General features: G+C 47.2%; 1 protein-coding gene across 7 annotated transcripts; it reads right to left on the bottom strand.

Moving 5' to 3' along the window:
• Positions 1 to 4487: 4487 nt before the first annotated feature.
• CUNH1orf109 (chromosome unknown C1orf109 homolog) lies at positions 4488 to 16541 on the bottom strand. Of its 7 annotated transcripts, none has more exons than XM_033227060.1 (6): positions 16241 to 16541; positions 13844 to 14124; positions 9491 to 9670; positions 6532 to 6654; positions 5133 to 6375; positions 4488 to 4832 (listed from the first exon to the last, which is right to left on the bottom strand). In XM_033227060.1, exons 2-5 carry the CDS (start codon positions 14116 to 14118, stop codon positions 6297 to 6299), a joined length of 657 nt encoding a protein of 218 aa, XP_033082951.1. In that variant the 5' UTR covers positions 14119 to 14124; positions 16241 to 16541; the 3' UTR covers positions 4488 to 4832; positions 5133 to 6296. The 7 variants fall into 7 exon arrangements, with proteins under 7 accessions (XP_033082951.1, XP_033082950.1, XP_033082949.1 ...); XM_033227059.1 differs by having other exon boundaries at positions 13844 to 14121; positions 16241 to 16540; XM_033227058.1 differs by lacking the exon at positions 16241 to 16541 and adding an exon at positions 14863 to 16183 and having other exon boundaries at positions 6532 to 6650; positions 13844 to 14121.
• Positions 16542 to 16576: the final 35 nt, after the last annotated feature.

Raw genomic sequence — 16576 nt, 5'->3', positions numbered from 1 at the left:
ATGATGGCCAACAGGCCACACTGACCCCTACCCCATCACTTACTCTACTAGAGACCAGAGGGAAGATTCTTGCTGAAATTAAGTCACAGAGGATCTAGTCTCATATTCCCCTATCTCTCCTCCTACAAAAACTCACAAACATAATCAGTCGCTCTCTCCATCCACTGCATTCCCCACACATCCTTACCAATAGCCCTTCTCACCAAGGGCTTGCAGATCTGCCTGGCCTACTAGATCATGGACTTCTTTCATTTATCTCTGTATTGCTAATGATGAGTTCTGTGCTGGGCACACAAGGAGGCCTCAGAATGAATGGATATGGATGCGACAGGCGCTAAAGCCCCATATACATAGGTTATGACTGTCCCACCCCAAACAGCATGGAGGGGTGGGGGGAGCAATGCCGAGGTACCTGTTGGACTTGAGGACTGTCAACAAAAAGGGAAGGAGAGGTGCAGTGAGGACATTATGAAGGTGTTTCTTCCCCAGAGAAGGGCCGTCTTTGTGGCTACTCTACCCAGCCATCAATCTCTGTGCTAACTGCTGCTTTTTCTCAGGATGGAGGCTCTTAAGGAATGGCCCTGTAACAGAATGAAGGTACTTATTAAGGGTGCAGATATCTGGCCCCTCCCCATACATACTAGATCGGAATCTCTGGGCTGGGGCCCTATAGTCTCGGAAAAATGACTTTCCTTTGCTCTATGTGGAAACCAAGAAGAAGCCTTCCAGGAAGGATGGGGAGGAGGAGAGTGCCTGGAAGGGGTGCCCCTGTCATTCCTTCAGAAGCACTGGCTTTCCCCTACGAGGCCCTGGCATCAAGGGCAAAAGTGTAGGACTCTGGTAAACCATGCCAGGATTTGCTCCAACCCTCTTGGTTATGGGATCACAAGGGAGGGTAACTGGCAAGGTTGCGGCTGTCCTGGAAGAGGCTTGGATACTTCATGTGCCACAGCCAAGTCCGACGGAGGTAGCTCTGCACTGCAGGATCCATGTCCTGTGCAGGACTGGGTATCAGAAAACCTCACCCTTGTTACAGCTGAGTAGATGTTAGGCATGCTCTTGCCTTCTGTGGCAGAGAGGGAACAGTGGTGTGGGGGAAAGCACCTTTCACCAGAACCAGGCAAGCCCTGGAGCAAATTCTGGCAACATCACTGACAAATCAAATCAAAAGTTTAAAGAGGCAAGTGCAAAAATGCAAACTGGGTAAGGGGACAGAGCCACCAGCTGGACAAAACGTGCCTGGAAAACAGCATCCTCTGCTTGGCAGTGGCCAGGAATTTATAGTTGAGTTTTGCAGATGTTTCATCACGTTACGAGCATTTAGAAAACTTACCAGGTCTCTGTCTCCGTCTCTTCATCTACCTGATGGAAGTAAGTATACTTGTTTCAATACTTGTTGAGGGTTTAAAAAAATATTAAAGAGCCTAGCACAGAGCTATACACTTAGTGAGTGACTAATAAAACTTAAGTGAATTTCAATCCCTTAAATGCTGATAAATGTACCAAAAGCCCTCACTACTCCTCTCACTTAAACCTTACAACCATGTAAAGACATATCATCACTTCTCCTATACAGATGAGGAAATAGACTTAGGGGAAATTACTTGAGACAAGCCTTACTCTGAGAGAAGAATCTGAAGGTCAGTTTCTAGATGTGGATGGGAAGGGACAGGATAGAGGGAAACGAAAACTCTTCATTTCATCCCAAGACTGTCTTACACGGACAGAGCAAGAGGCTCTGACCCAGCTGAGGAGAAACAGAGAACAAAACTCACATTGATGTCTTCCTTCATAAGCCAGTGGCATACATAAAGGAGGAGCACCAGAAGTATTCCCATTGTGGTGATGCTCCCTGAATTAGTTATCAATTTAATGATTCCAGTAAAAATACTGACTTTTTTTGTTGGAAGGTGGTGGGATTAGCTAAATGGAAAATTCCAGGGGATCGGGGGAAGGCCTAATGAACAAGAGTGGGAGTGCAGGGGGGTTGCTATTACAAAAACCAATAGGTGTTAAGACTTTGGAAACAAATGTCCACCCTAAGGGGCGATTTAAGTAAATTATGGTTTACCCACACAACAGAAATCTGAGCAACTGTTTTTTAAAAAAAATGTAAGGAAGCTCTTTATATAGAATGAACTCCAAGATACAGTAAGTAGGAAAGAACAAGGTGCAAAAGTGGGTATATGGTATGTTACCATTCATATAAAACGAAGGGAGGTTTCTTTGTTATAGTGATTATCTATTGCTGTGGAACAAATGGCCCCCAAACTTAGTGATTTAAAACATTTATTATCCCAGTTTACATGGATCAGGAATCCAGGCACCGCTTAGCAGGCTGCCTTTGGCTCGGGTCTTCAAGAGGCTGTAGTCAAGCTGTCAGCAGGGGCTGTGGATCCATTAGAAGGTTCAACTGTGGGAGGGAGGATCTGTTTCCAAGTTCAGTCGCATGGTTGTTGGCAGGCATTGGTCTCTCACATGAGCCTCTCCACAGGGCTGCCTCAGCATCGCAGCTGCCTTTCCCCAGGGTGGGTGATCCCAGAGACAGAGAGCACCCAAGATGGAAGCTGAAGTCTTTTTTACCTATTTCAGAAGTAACATCCTACTACTTTTGTAGTATTTTATTCATCAGATGTATATCTGTGGCCAGGTGTGGTGGCTCACGCCTGTAATCCCAGCACTTTGGGAGGCAGAGGCAGGCAGATTATGAGATCAAGAGATCGAGACCATCTTGGCCAACATGGTGAAACCCTGTCTCTACTAAAAATACAAAAATTAGCTGGGCATGGCGGCACACAGCTACTCGGGAGGCTGAGTCGGGACAATCACTTGAACCCGGGAGGTGGAGGTTGCAGTGAGCCAAGATCACACCACTGCACTCCAGCCTGGTAACAGAGTGAGACTGTCTCAAAAAAAAAAAAAGAAAAAAAAAAAGTCCATCTGGAAGGGGAGGGGAGTACACAAGGGCATGAATACCAGAGGTGGGAGCACTGGGGGCTGTCTTTGAGGATACCTACCCACTACACTCACACAGGCATAGTATTTCTGGAAAGATACACTAGAAACATTCAATATTGGTTGCCTTCAGGAAAGGAAATTCCCACCTCAGCCTCCCAAATAGCTAGGACTATAGGCACACACCCCTACACCTGGCTCTTATTTTTTTGTAGAGACAGCATTGCCCAACTAGTCTAAACTCCTGACCTCAAGCCATCCTCCCACCTTGCCCTCCCAAAGTGCTGGTACAGGCAAGAGCCATTGTGCCCAGCCTAATAGGTATGCTCTTGCATACCTATTTTACAATATTGATGTATCACTTAAAAAATAAACCAGGCTGGGTGTGGTGGCTCACGCCTGTAATCCCAGCACTTTGGGAGGCCAAGACAGGCAGATCACTTGAGGTCAGGAGTTCGAGACCAGCTTGGCCAACATGGTGAGAGCTCGTCTCTATTAAAATTACAAAAATTAGCCGGGCATGGTGGTAAGCACCTGTAATCCCAGCTACTCAGGAGGCTGAGGCAGGAGAACCACTTGAACCCAGGAGGCAGAGGTTGCAGTGAGCTGAGATCGTGCCAGTGCACTCCAGCCTGGGTGAGAGTGAGACTCTGTTTCAAAAAAATAAAATTTAATTTAAATTTAAAAAGAACAATGAAAAGGCATTTTAACAGACAAAATACTAACAGGGAACAAAATAAAAACAGTAACAATTATACTTCAATACTATATAGTTATCACTGAGCACCAAAAACATGCTTGTTTCTACCTAGCCATTACTTGTTTCCATGAGGGAGGTTTAAAAACCTCTTTATTACACATGCATACACATAAGCAAGCAATTCCCGTTTGTAGAGCAAAATACAAACGCTTGAGCTGGGATTCACAATCCTCTTCACAATTTGGTTCCAGTCCACCCTTACTGACCCATTTCCTGCCATCCTTCCATCCATCTGTGAACTCGTTATTTGCGATACTGAACTATTACTTGTCAGTTCTGGAGGGTAAAGGCAACAAGCACAATGCCTGGCACACAGCAAACTTTCATCAAGTGCTGGCTTCCATTCTGCCTCAAACACGGCCTTTGTTTAGACTGTCTCCTGTGCATGGAATGCCCTGCATCCCACTCCTAGCCCCAAGTAAAATTCCCTCCAAGGCATACCTCAAATGTCACTGTCATCAAGGAGTCCCACAGGCAATTAGTTATCACCTCTATTCTCCCACAGCACCTGTTTTTACCTCCACTATGACACTTTTATTATTACAACTTAAATCTCTGCAATCCAAAGTCTGGTCCTTGTACCATTAGCTGGGACTTCGTTTGAAATGCAGAATCTGGGCCCCATCCCAGACCTACAGAATCAAAATCAAAATTTTAACAAGATATCAGTGATTTATTTGCACATTAATCTTTCCCTGGTGGAACTGTGAGCCTTTCTAGGGCTCTCTTTTATTTCTGTCCCCAGAGCCCAACATAAGACTTGATCCTCAAATGCTTTTTAAGTTTTATTTGCAATACTTAGATTTGCAATGATAGATTTTTTTAATTTCTGGAAAAATAAAGACACATTATTAATAATAATTATCTGGCAGATAGATAATGGTACATTTCTATGTAACATTTAAAATTTTCATAATCAGAATGTATTACTTTTACAGATAGGAAAACAAAAAGATTTGGGAAAATGCATGTAAAATATAAGAAAAAAGGTAAATTGTAGACATAATACATTCACAAAAGGAATATAACTGTGTTGAGCTATATTTATAAAAAGATGAATAAATTATATTAGGTTTTTAAAAAAAGACAACCTAACAGTATGTATCAATGATACCATGTTGTTCTTTTTTTTTTTTTTTTTTTTTTGAGACGGAGTCTCGCTCTGTCGCCCAGGCTGGAGTGCAGTGGCGCGATCTCGGCTCACTGCAAGCTCCGCCTCCGGGTTCACGCCATTCTCCTGCCTCAGCCTCTGAGTAGCTGGGACTACAGGCGCCCGCCACCGCGCACGGCTAATTTTTTTTGTATTTTTAGTAGAGACGGGGTTTCACCATGGTCTCGATCTCCTGACTTGTGATCCGCCATCTCGGCCTCCCAAAGTGCTGGGATTACAGGCGTGAGCCACCGCGCCCGGCTCCATGTTTGTTCTTTAAAAAAATTTGTGAATTAACTGGGAGCAGTGGCTGACGCCTGTGTTCCCAACATTTTGGGAGGCTCAGGTGGGAAGATCCCTTGAGGAGTTTGAGCTGGGCAATACAGTGAGACCCTATCTATGTTAAAAGAAAAAATTTGTAAATAGACACTGAAAAGATACATATCAAAATATCTCTAATGAAGTTTGTTTTACAATTTTCTACATTTTACATTTTTTTCTAGTTTTCCTATGATCTTTATAAAAGCTTATCACTTACAAGAAAAAAAGTTATTTTCATTTTTGAAAAATATCTATACCCTTTACTAAGTCCCTTCACATTCAATGACCAAGATTTCTACAACACCCTGGGAAGCTGAAAGGTCTGCAAGTAACACAGCCATTACATAGACGAAGGCAGCGGGCCTTGGAAATGTAACCCTGATGGACTGACTCTGGGCTGGCGTTCTCCCACCCCTGCAGGTACTACAGATTCAGAGGAATGTGGCAAGTCAGATGCCAGCTTTGGCCAAAAAACCTCCCGTCATGTTAGGAGTCTCACCATGCCCAGTTACTTCCTCTGAGACAGTAACAGCAATAGGGGAACACTTCAAAGACAAAGCATTCAGAATGATTCATGCTGCACCACCTCCCCCTGGTGGCAAGCTCTGGAAATTGGCTTGAGGATAACTATTGCAATTGGTCACTATTTTTAAAATATATTTTCTGTCAAAATCACCCTTATTTCTTTAAATCATCAAAATCACTTTTTCTTTTGTCAAGGATTCAGATATTGACAAAAGACACAAAACCAGGACCTGGTGTCAACCAGACAATGCTTTGGATGATGCCAAGGGCAGTGTGGCTCTTTGCCTCCTGTCCTCGCTTCCCCACCTCTTCAAGTCTACAATGGAGGCAAGGCACTATGTTCTTCAGCACCGTCTTTCCTGCTGTGTCTCTATCTCCATCCACTTCCCTGAGCCTCAGAAAAGGGCAAGGTGTGGCTCACATACTCTCAGCCATGGCCTGGCATGCTGCAGCTCCAACATCAGACATCTAGGCACTAATCCTCCCCAAGACCCAGTCCTCAGGTTCAAGGCACTGATATTTCAAATACGTCAGACTGAAATACTGACATTTCTTTAGAAACATCAGGGTTTAGAATGTCAGTCTTCAACTGTGGTGCCCATGGTCTCCAGATATGCACAGCTTCCTTACTCTTGCAGGAAGAAGGAAACATTCAGTAGGATATCTGAAATAGGAAGAAAGAAAAAATGGCATTAAAACCTCTCCTGAGAACATAAAACACAGAAGCACAGCAAGGGTACCTTCCTAAAGCTTCCAAAGAGGTAAGCCACAGGGAGAGAAAGGAGGAGAGGAGACACGAAGGAAGAACACAAACCAGTACCTTGTACAAGATCTTGGTGTTCGTCTTTTGAAATTCGGTCCCAGGCCTTGGGCAAAGCTTGGATGTTTGCCAAGTCTCCCCACCGGATAGAGGAAAGAAGATACTTTCTCTTCAGGTACCTTTCTGGAAGTTAAGGACTGCTCAAAAGAAAATGAAATATGCTGAAGTTAAAAAAACACCCTGGTGAGAACCAGAGGGAGCTATAAAAATGAAAGTGCAGATATCCTTACATTTTACCAGGTGGGCCTGATTCACCTATGCTACAAATATTTCCTGAGCAACTGTTTACTAATATGGCTTTGTGCTACAGGGAAAGAGGAATGAAGCCATCTCTGAAATCTGGGATCTCAGCATGGTGAGGACAAAACCAGATCCTGAAAAGAAAGAACAAAAGTGACATGAGAGGTAAAGCTAGTGGAGGTTCAGAGGATAAATACATGCAATTCAGAGGAAGCAGGGACACCCCAGCTGGTAGGAAACATAAATGAAGGCACAGACGCATAGAATGAATTCAGGGAAAGCAAATCTTCCAGTCTGCTCAGCATGGACGCCACATGGAAAGCAGTCAGAAAGGCTGAAAGGTGGGCTAAGCCAGAACAGAAAGAGTACTGAGTACCAAGGCAGGGCTCTGAACTTTATCCCATTAGCAACAGGAGCTGTTCCTATACTGTACAGTACAATTCTGATCCTAAGTAGCAGGATCAGAGCCAGACTTCCTGAAGAAATAGAGGTCATTAATTGGAGTCAGCTTAGAGGGAAAGAAACTAGACAGAGAAACCCGTCAACAGGCTACATGCAATTAAGAATCCAAGTGAGAGGTAAGAAGCCATGTAAGCAGCAGAGGGGACAGAGAAGGAAAATCAAAGAAGCACCAGAGAAACAGAGGGAAAGGACTTGACGAGGGACTGTGTAAACACTCTAGCACGTAGCAAGTGCTCAGTAATGTCAGCCGCAGTTCTTGCTCCTTCTGCCCATGTTCCTTTTGCTGTTACTACTGCTGCTACCAACACATTTAAAAGGGAAAATAAGCTGGGCGCAGTGGCTCATGTCTGTAATCCCAGCACTTTGGGAGGCCAAGGTGGTAGGATCACCTGAGGTTAGGAGTTTGAGACCAGCCTGGCCAACATGGTGAAACCCCATCTCTACTAAAAATACAAAAATTAGCCGGATGTGGTGGCGGGTGCCTGTAATCTCAGCTACTTGGGAGGCTGAGGCAGGAGAATTGCTTGAACCTGGGAGGTGGAGGTTGCAGTGAGCCGAGATCATGCCATTGCACTCCAGCCTAGGCAACAAGAGCAAAACTCCGTCTCAAAAAATAAATAAATAAAAGAGAAAATAGGGTGGGTTCTACAACTCAAGGAAAAGGGGGCTGAATTTGATGGCTAGATTGAGGAGTTCAATTTTAAACTTGAGTTTGCAGTTCCAAGAACAATCCAGTTGGAGGCATCTGCAGGAAACCAAAAGTCTAGAGACAAGAAAAGTTGGGGTTTGGAGGTTATTCACATGAAGGCAGAAACCTAAGCCAAAGGCTAAAATCAGGTATCAGACAAGAATTGAGAGACCAGGCATGGTGGCTCACACCTATACTCTTAGCACTTTGGGAAGCCAAGGTGGTAGGATCATTGAGGCCAGTTCAAGACCAGCCTGGTCAACACAGCAAGACCCCATCTCCTAGGCAAAAAAAAAAAATTTTTGAGAGAAAAATGTTAGAGCTTCAACTAACTGGTCTTTCTGCTTTTACCCTTGCCCCTACTACCCCAAATCTTACCCTAGAACGAAGCCAGAATGATACTGTTAAAAACATAGGTCTTATCCTGTTACTCCTTAATCAAAAGTTTCTAAGAGCTTTTTCTGTCACTCGGATGTGTTTTTTTTTTTTGGTGGGGGTGGGGGCGGTTTGAGACAGGGTCTTGCTCTGTCACCTAGGCTGGTGATAACACCCAGGCTGGTGATCATGGCTCCCTGTAGCCTTGACCTTCCAGGCTCAAGCAACCCTGCCACCTCAGCCTCCTGAGTAGCTGGGACTAAGCTGCACACCATCATGCCTGGCCCAAAATAATAATAATAATTATTATTATTATTTTTTTTTTTTTTGGAGACAGAGTTTCACTTTATCACCCAGGCTGGAGTGTAGTGGCACAATCTCAGCTCACTGTGGCCTCAACCTCCCCCAGTTCAAGCAATCCTCCAGACTTACCCTCCCGAGTAGCTGGGACTACAGACTATAGGCACGTACCACGCTTGGCTAATTTTTGTATTTTTTGTAGAGACGGGGTTTCACCATGTTGCCCAGGCTGGTCTCAAACTCCTGCGCTCAAGCAATCCTCCCACCTTAGCCTCCCAAAGTGTGAGGATTACAGGCGTAAGCCACCACACCCGGACCCCAAATTCTTTCAAAGACCTTCAAGGCCCTAGAAAGTCGAGCCCCCCATCTTTCTACCCTCATCTGCTATTAGGCTCCTCCTCATACTCTAGTCTAGCCTCCTCACTATTTCCTGAATAGACCAGGAATGTTCTCACCTCAAGGCCTTTGCATTTGATGTTTCCTCTGCCTAGTAACTTTCTCTCCCCAAATAGCTCTTTCCCTTACCCTCTTCAGATCTTTGCTCGAATATCACTTTCTCATCAGGCCTGCTCTGACCACCCTATTTTAAATCACAACCCCACCCTCACTCCTCACTTTCCCAGGTTCATTTTTCTCCATAGCACTTATCGCCATCTGGCATTCTACTTTCCTTTTTTAATGCCTGTCTCTCTGCACCAAGAACAGTGCCTGACAGGTAGTAGCGACTCAGTAAATTATTAGAGGAAGGATTATACAAAGGAATGCAGGAAGAATCCAGGTTCAGGAACCAAAGAGAACTGACTCAAACTATATAGTTTTCCAATCTTGTGAAAACTGAAATTTGAAAGACTTAGAATAGCTCTGGCCGTGACCTGAAATGTGTGCAAAGGATACGCCTTTCGATAATGTCTCTCAATATCCTGCAACCATTCCAACATGTCAGCCACAGAGGGGCTCACTGCTGAAGGCTGCAGGACAGCATCAATGCCAACTGCGTCTGCGTGCTGCTCATAGATCTGAAACACTCGCTCCACATGGCTGCTGACCACGTCTCGCACCTTGAGGAGGATGGCTCTGCAAGAAAGAGTCTGACGTTAGGCAATATCATGAGACAGGTATAAAGGAAGGTTTCTCAATTTTGGCACTACTGATATTATGGACATGATTCTCTGTTGTGAAGGGCTGCCCTGTACATTGTAGGACGTTTAGAAGCATGCCTGGCCCCTACCCACTAAACGACAGGAGTAAACCACACCTATACCCTTCATAAGCCATAACAACCAATAATGCCTCTAGATGATGCCAAATGTCCCCTCACAGAAAAACCATCTCCAGTCGAGACCACTGGTCTAAGGAGATTAGTGACGGTGCCTTGGATGTAGGGGTGGCTCAAGACTCAAGAAAGGGGCTGGGTGCAGCGGTTTGTTGCCTGTAATCCCAGCACTCTGGGAGGCTGAGGCAGGTGGATCACCTGAGGTCAGGAGTTTGAGACCAGCCAATGTCCCAAAACCCTGCCTCTACTAAAAATACAAAAATTAGCCAGGTATGGTGGTGCACACCTGCAGACCCAGCTACTTGGGAGGCACGAGAATCATTTGAACCCAGACGCAGAGGTTGCAGTGAGCCAAGATTGCATCACTGCACTCCAGCCTGGGCGACAGAGCGAGACTCCAACTCAAAAGTAAATATAATTTTTTTTAATTAAAACTTTTTTTAAAAAAACAGCCAGGTACAATGGCATGCCTGTAATCCCAGCACTTTGGGAGGCCAAGGCCAGAGGACACCTTAAAGCCAGGAATTTGAGACCAGCCTGGGCAATATGGCAAGACCGTCTCTACAAAAAATTTTAAAAATTAACCAGGTATGGTGGCATGCTCCTGGAATCCCAGCTACTCAGGACACTGGCAGGAGGAGTTAGAGGCTACAGTAAGCTATGATCATACCACCGCACTTCAGCCTGGGCAACAGAGTGAAATTACCTCTAAAAATAAAATAAAAATAAATAAAAGACAAAATCTACTCGAGAGGCTGAGGCAGGAGAATCACTGGAATCCAGCAGGTGGAGGCTGCAGTGATCTTGCAGAGGTTGCAGTGAGCCAAGATTGTGCCACTACACTCCAGTCTGGGTGACAGAGTGAGACTCTGTCAGAGGTGACAGACAGATCTAGCAACCATATGATCCTCTACATAACTTACCCATCATTTCATTTCATTAAGTAAAGCACTCATATTGTTTTGTGAAACATTCCAGTGATATATGCATGTATGTGTGTCTATGAATCATATAAAATATATTTCTTCCTCTAAGTCAAGGTCCAAAGTCTGAAAGCCACTGAACTAGAAAAAACCAAGTGCCTCTTGGGTGGTAGGCTTTGACAGGCAGTGTTCTATTTTTCAAATTGAGATATAATTCACATACCATAAAATTCACCCTTTAAAAATATACAACTTACAGGCTGGACGCGGTGGCTCACGCCTGTAATCCCAGCACTTTGGGAGGCCGAGGCGGGCGGAACATGAGGTCAGGAGATCGAGACCATTCTGGCTAACACGGTGAAACCCTGTCTCTACTAAAAATACAAAAAATTAGCCGGGCGTGGTGGCGGGTGCCTGTAGTCCCAGCTACTCGGGAGGCTGAGGCAGGAGAATGGTGTGAGCCCAGGAGGCGGAGCTTGCAGTGAGCCAAGATCGCACCACTGCATTCCAGCCAGGGTGATGGAGCAAGACTCCATCTCAAAAAAAAAAGTATACAACTTATAGTAAACCTGTTCTGTTAATACAATGGTATATAAATGTCATTAAAGGCCAGGCGTGGTGGCTCACACCTGTAATCCCAGCACTTTGAGAGGCTCAGGAGGGTGGATTACTTGAGGTCAGGAGTTCAACACCAGCCTGGCCAACATGGTGAAACCCTGTCTCTACTAAAAACACAAAAATTAGCCAGGTGTGGTGGCAGGCACCTGTAATCCCAGCTACTCGAGAGGCTGAGGCAGGAGAATCACTGGAATCCAGCAGGTGGAGGTTGCAATGATCTTGCAGAGGTTGCGGTGAGCCAAGATTGTGCCACTACACTCCAGTCTGGGTGACAGAGTGAGACTCTGTCAGAGGTGACAGACAGATCTAGCAACCATATGATCCTCTACATAACTTACCCATCATTTCATGAGTTGCTTTACCTCTCTGATCTTATCTTTTTTCTTTTTTTTTTAGAGACAGAGTTACCACTCACTCTGTTACCCAGTCTGGAGTGCAGTGACACAAACATGGCTCACCGTAGCCTCGACCTTCTGGGTTCAAGTGATCCTCCTGCCTCAGCCCCCTGTGTAGGCCCTGTGCGACCACAGGTGTACATCACCACACCCAGAAATTTTTTGATTTCTTGTAGAGTCAGGGTCTCACTTTGTTGCCTGGGCTTTGAGACCAGGCTGGTCTCAAACTCCAGGGTTCAAATGATCCTCCTGCCTTTAGCTTCTCAAAGTGCTGGGATTACAGGTGTGAGGCACCATACCCAGCCTCATCTTTTTTTCGTTTTGCTTTCCTTTTTGTGGAGAATGGGATCTCACTATGTTGCCCAGGCTGGTCTCAAACTTCTGGGCTCAAGTGATCCTCCTGCCTTTGCCTCCCTAAGTGCTGGGATTACAGGCTGAGCTGCCATACTCAGCTGATCTCATCTCTTACCAGGCCTCTGCTCCTGTCATACTTTTCTCTTTTTTTGACACAGAGTCTTGCTCTGTCACCCAGGCTGGAGTGCAGTGGGACAGTCTTGGCTCACTGCAACGTCTGCCTTCGGGGTCCAAGAGATTCTCTTGCCTCAGCCTCGCCAGTAGCTGGGACTACAGGAGTGCACCACGACACTCAGTTAACTTTTTTTATTTTTAGTAAGTAGAGACGGGGTTTCACCATGTTGGCCAGGCTGGTCTCAAACTCCTGACCTCAAGTGATCTGCTTCCCAAAGTGCTGGGATTACAGCCATGAGCCACTGTGCCAAGCCAGTCATACTATTCTCTATGCACACTACTCACACCCACATCTTGACTCTGTTTACACCTTTTCAACCATTAGGTTTTTAATATCACTTCCTCCCCAAAAGCTTCCCTCCTCCACACAAGCCATACTTATCAATATCTTAGGACATCCCACAATTTAATTCACTGATTGTTTATTTCTTCTACTCAACTAAGAACAGGAACTAAGTCTGGTTCATTGTTGTATTCCTGGCACCTTGTGCTTGGCATCCCACAAGGTGCCTAATGAATGTATTTTGCACAAATAAATACAAGGAAAGTCCTCATCTGTGACAGTTTCCTATTAGTCTATGGCACAGACTCTATATACTGGACCTTCCTTTTGTTCTGGTTCAAGGAAAGGCCACACATGCCCTGTCTCTCCTCTGTCCTCAATAACCTGTAACTCTCAGCCTGGGCAACATAGTGAGACCTTATCTCTACAAAAAAAATGTTAAAATTAGCTGGGCATGGAAGTGCACGCTTGTTGTCCCAGGTACTTGGGGGGTTGAGGTGGGAGGATCACTTGAACCAGGGAAGTCAAGGTTGCAATGAGCTGTGATTGTGCCACTGCATTGCAGCCCCGGTGACAGAGAAAGACCCTGTCTCAAAAAAAAAAAAATCTGTAACACAGATACTGGGTCTGACAACAAGCATATCAGAACTTGGAGACATGCTACTACTGGGCACAAAGACACCAACCTACAGCAGAACAAAGTGGTGATTAAGAGCTCTAGCTTTTTTGTCAGGCACACTTGAGTTAGAATCCCAGCTCTACCCTTTTCTGGCTGTGTCACCACGGGCAATCTGCTGGAGCCTCAGTTTCCTACCTGCATGGAATTAAGTGCAGTTAAGTCACAGATATGTTGAAGAGCCTTTATAACGTAATACATATAAAGCCCTTAGCTCTAGCACCTACTAAGTTTACACAGCTCCTCATTGCCTTTTACCAAAGAAAACTATAGGGCGGAGCTAACAGGCTTTCTCCGCTCCTTTTCTGTTCTTCTTTTGTGACTTCCACTAAGCCCACCACTGCCATGCCTAGTCTCTGACAAGGAATATGCCAGAAAATGACTTTCTGACAGAGGTCTTACTGCCCCAGATGATAAGTAAGGAAGGTTGAGATATCTCCAAATGCCACGCTTTTAAGGAGAAAAACACTTTCTGGACTGATACTAGCTACATATAAAACATCTCGTTTTAAAATCCTTCCACCAGGAAAGAGCACTACGGAGCTGCTTACAGCCTTTCCCCTAGCTTGTCCAGGACGATGTCACCAGCTGCCAGCTGCTTGCGCCTCAGCCGCTCTTTTAAGTCTGGGAAGGCCCGAAGCGCCGGCACATCCTCGAACCGCAGGTTCTGTGCGGCCTGCAGCTGCTCTGCCAGGTTGCTGAGGGAGGACAGGAGAGGCTGGCAGTCCTGCAGGGCGCTCTGCCACAGGCCCTGCTGCTCCTCCACCACGAGGAAGCACTTCTTCAGGGCCTCCTGCACGGCAAGCAGAGGCCGGTATTGAGTCATCTTCTGCTGAAAAAGATAAAAACAGAAAATAACCACGATGGGGTGGCAAGTCAGTCCAGGAGGCACTGAGTCGAGGGTGGGCGTCATCTCCGTCCTCGTGTTCAGACAGGAGCTGTCTCACCTCCAGAAGTGGTTTTTTTGTTTTTGTTTTTTTCGACACGGAATCTCACTCTGTCGCCCAGGCCGGAGTGCAGTGGCGCTATCTCGGCTCACTGCAACCTCTGCATCCCGAGTTCAAGCAATTCTCCTGCCTCAGCCTCCCAAGTAGCTGAGAATACAGGTGCCCGCCACCACGCCCGGCTAATTTTTGTATTTTTAGTAGAGACAGGGTTTCGCCATGTTGGCCAGGCTGGTCTTGAACTCCTGACCTCAGGTTTTCCGCCCATCTCGGTCTCGCAAAGTGCTGGGATTACAGGCGTGAGCCACCGGCCCCGGCCCTGCCTCAGCTTTCTGAAGGAGACCCTGGCTTCCCCTTGGGAAGGGTAACCTGGATAGGGCAGTCTCCTGCTTCAGAGGATTCCTGGAGGCCAATCGCCGTCTCTTCTCTGACCTACAGTCCTCTCTCCCCTGCCCGAGGCTGCCGGTCGCGTTCCTGAAACCAGCAGAAAAACTTAAAAGTCAAGACACCCAAAGCGTGAGCACCACGCGCCCATAGTCTCTCTGCGCATGCTCACAGGCGACCGCCCCCAAAGCTCCTCCGCAGGCCTGCAAGGCTATTGAGTCGCGAAAAATATATCGTAGTACCGAAATTACTTCTGGGTACTGTAGTCCAACATGTGGATTGGCCACTCGGTTTGAAGCTTCCTTGGGACTGGATGTTGGGACCGTCCAAACACGGCGACTTCTCATTTGTCAGCCTGCGACAGTTTAAATTGGGTGGCAGTGGTGGCATGTCCTGTTAACTGTGGAGTCTTTTCCTCTCAGCTTGCGCCTCCAGCTGTGCCTTAATGACACTTTTGACATTGTGTATCACAACCAACTGGCAAAAACCAGTGAATCACGGACTTCTGATGTGGCAGCTCTGGCTGAGACGTCTTAGGTGCCCAGGGAGATCGGGCACATTAGGGAGTCGGGTGAAGGAAACCCTGAAACCGAGAGGCTGGAAGCCCAATTTGCCCAGCATAAAAACACCTGCTGCGGGAAAGCCTACATGAGGTATGGGTTGTCATCCCCTCTCATCTTGGCCATCTGACTGATGGAGATCCTTAGGCACCCAGCAGACTCGGGTGTCACCCCCACCACCCACTGCCCAGGGCTGACCTTGGGCGGAAGAGCGACATTCAAATATTTTTTGCATATGGAGTAACAAACCAGGGTGGAAGAGAGAGAGAAAGGACTTTCTAGGAAGGGCCAGGCTTGCCAGGGTTTCTATGCTTGGACTGCTCTGTCCCCAAGTTCGCTGGTGCCCATCAGGAGCCTGCTTGGCACCTTTGCTTATTTCTTCGATTGTTCCTGAACTCAGAGGGGGAGAGGCAAGATTATCACTCCTATAGCCTATAACATGCACGCTTAAACACAAACAACCCCTCTGACATGGCTTCAGACCGCATCCACAGGTGAAAAGCACCAAATCCAAACAATCAGGCCACAAATCCATCAAGAGCTCGCCGGTCTGGCCGTCCAGTCGTCGCCCGCCTTGAGACTCAGCCTGAGCTACGCTTCGAAACTAGCCTCTAGCCTTGCTGGGTCTCAGCACAACCCTTGAGCAATCCAACCCTGTGGCCGTGGGCAGATGCCAAGATGCACAGTTAGCACCTCCGACAGGACTGCGGCTCAACGGGGTTCGCCGTCTACACGCCCATTCCCAGGCCCACAGCCAGAACACCCAGAGCTGTCTCCTGCTCTGGGCTCCCTGGAGTGTGGTGGCCGCGGCTCACGCTGCAGTCACCGCGTGGCCAGCTGCCAAGCGCCACTACTCGCACCTGAAGTCGCGGCCCAGCGCTGCGCACCCAGTCGAGGCGCCAAGACGCGAATTGGGCGGGAGTGGCCAGTCTGCGGGCGAGCGAGGAACGAGAGGGTTCTTCCTACTTGCTGCCCAAACTGGCCACGGGCTGGCGCGCCCACCCCAAAGCCTGCACCCCTGCCCCGCTCCCCTGTCATTCCGCCCCGGCCCCTTACAAACCCTGTCGAGGCTGCTCTGTCTCCGCCGACCCTCCACTTGCCCCAAGTTCGGCCTGGGGAGCTTGGGACCCTGAGGAGCGCCGACGTAGGCAGCCAGCCAGTCAATCAGTCAGAGGGTCACGGCGGCCCCTCGGCTACTCAGTGGCAGTCAGGCCTGGAAGAAGCAGCCGCCAGCCCCGGAGCAGAATCCTACAGCAGACCTGACCTAGTCGGCCCCTAGCCCTCCAGAGCTTGGGGTAATGAGGGTTCGCCGCAAGGCCTGCCAGGAGTAGTAGTTTGTATAGTTTGCAGCGGGCCAGGGAGGAGCCGGGTGGGTTGGTGGGGAGGGCGGGGAAAC

Source organism: Trachypithecus francoisi, unplaced genomic scaffold (assembly GCF_009764315.1).
Source record: "Trachypithecus francoisi isolate TF-2019V2 unplaced genomic scaffold, Tfra_2.0 Lachesis_group12, whole genome shotgun sequence".
NCBI classification, from domain to species: domain Eukaryota; kingdom Metazoa; phylum Chordata; class Mammalia; order Primates; family Cercopithecidae; genus Trachypithecus; species Trachypithecus francoisi.
This window is presented reverse-complemented; position numbering and strand designations above follow the sequence as displayed.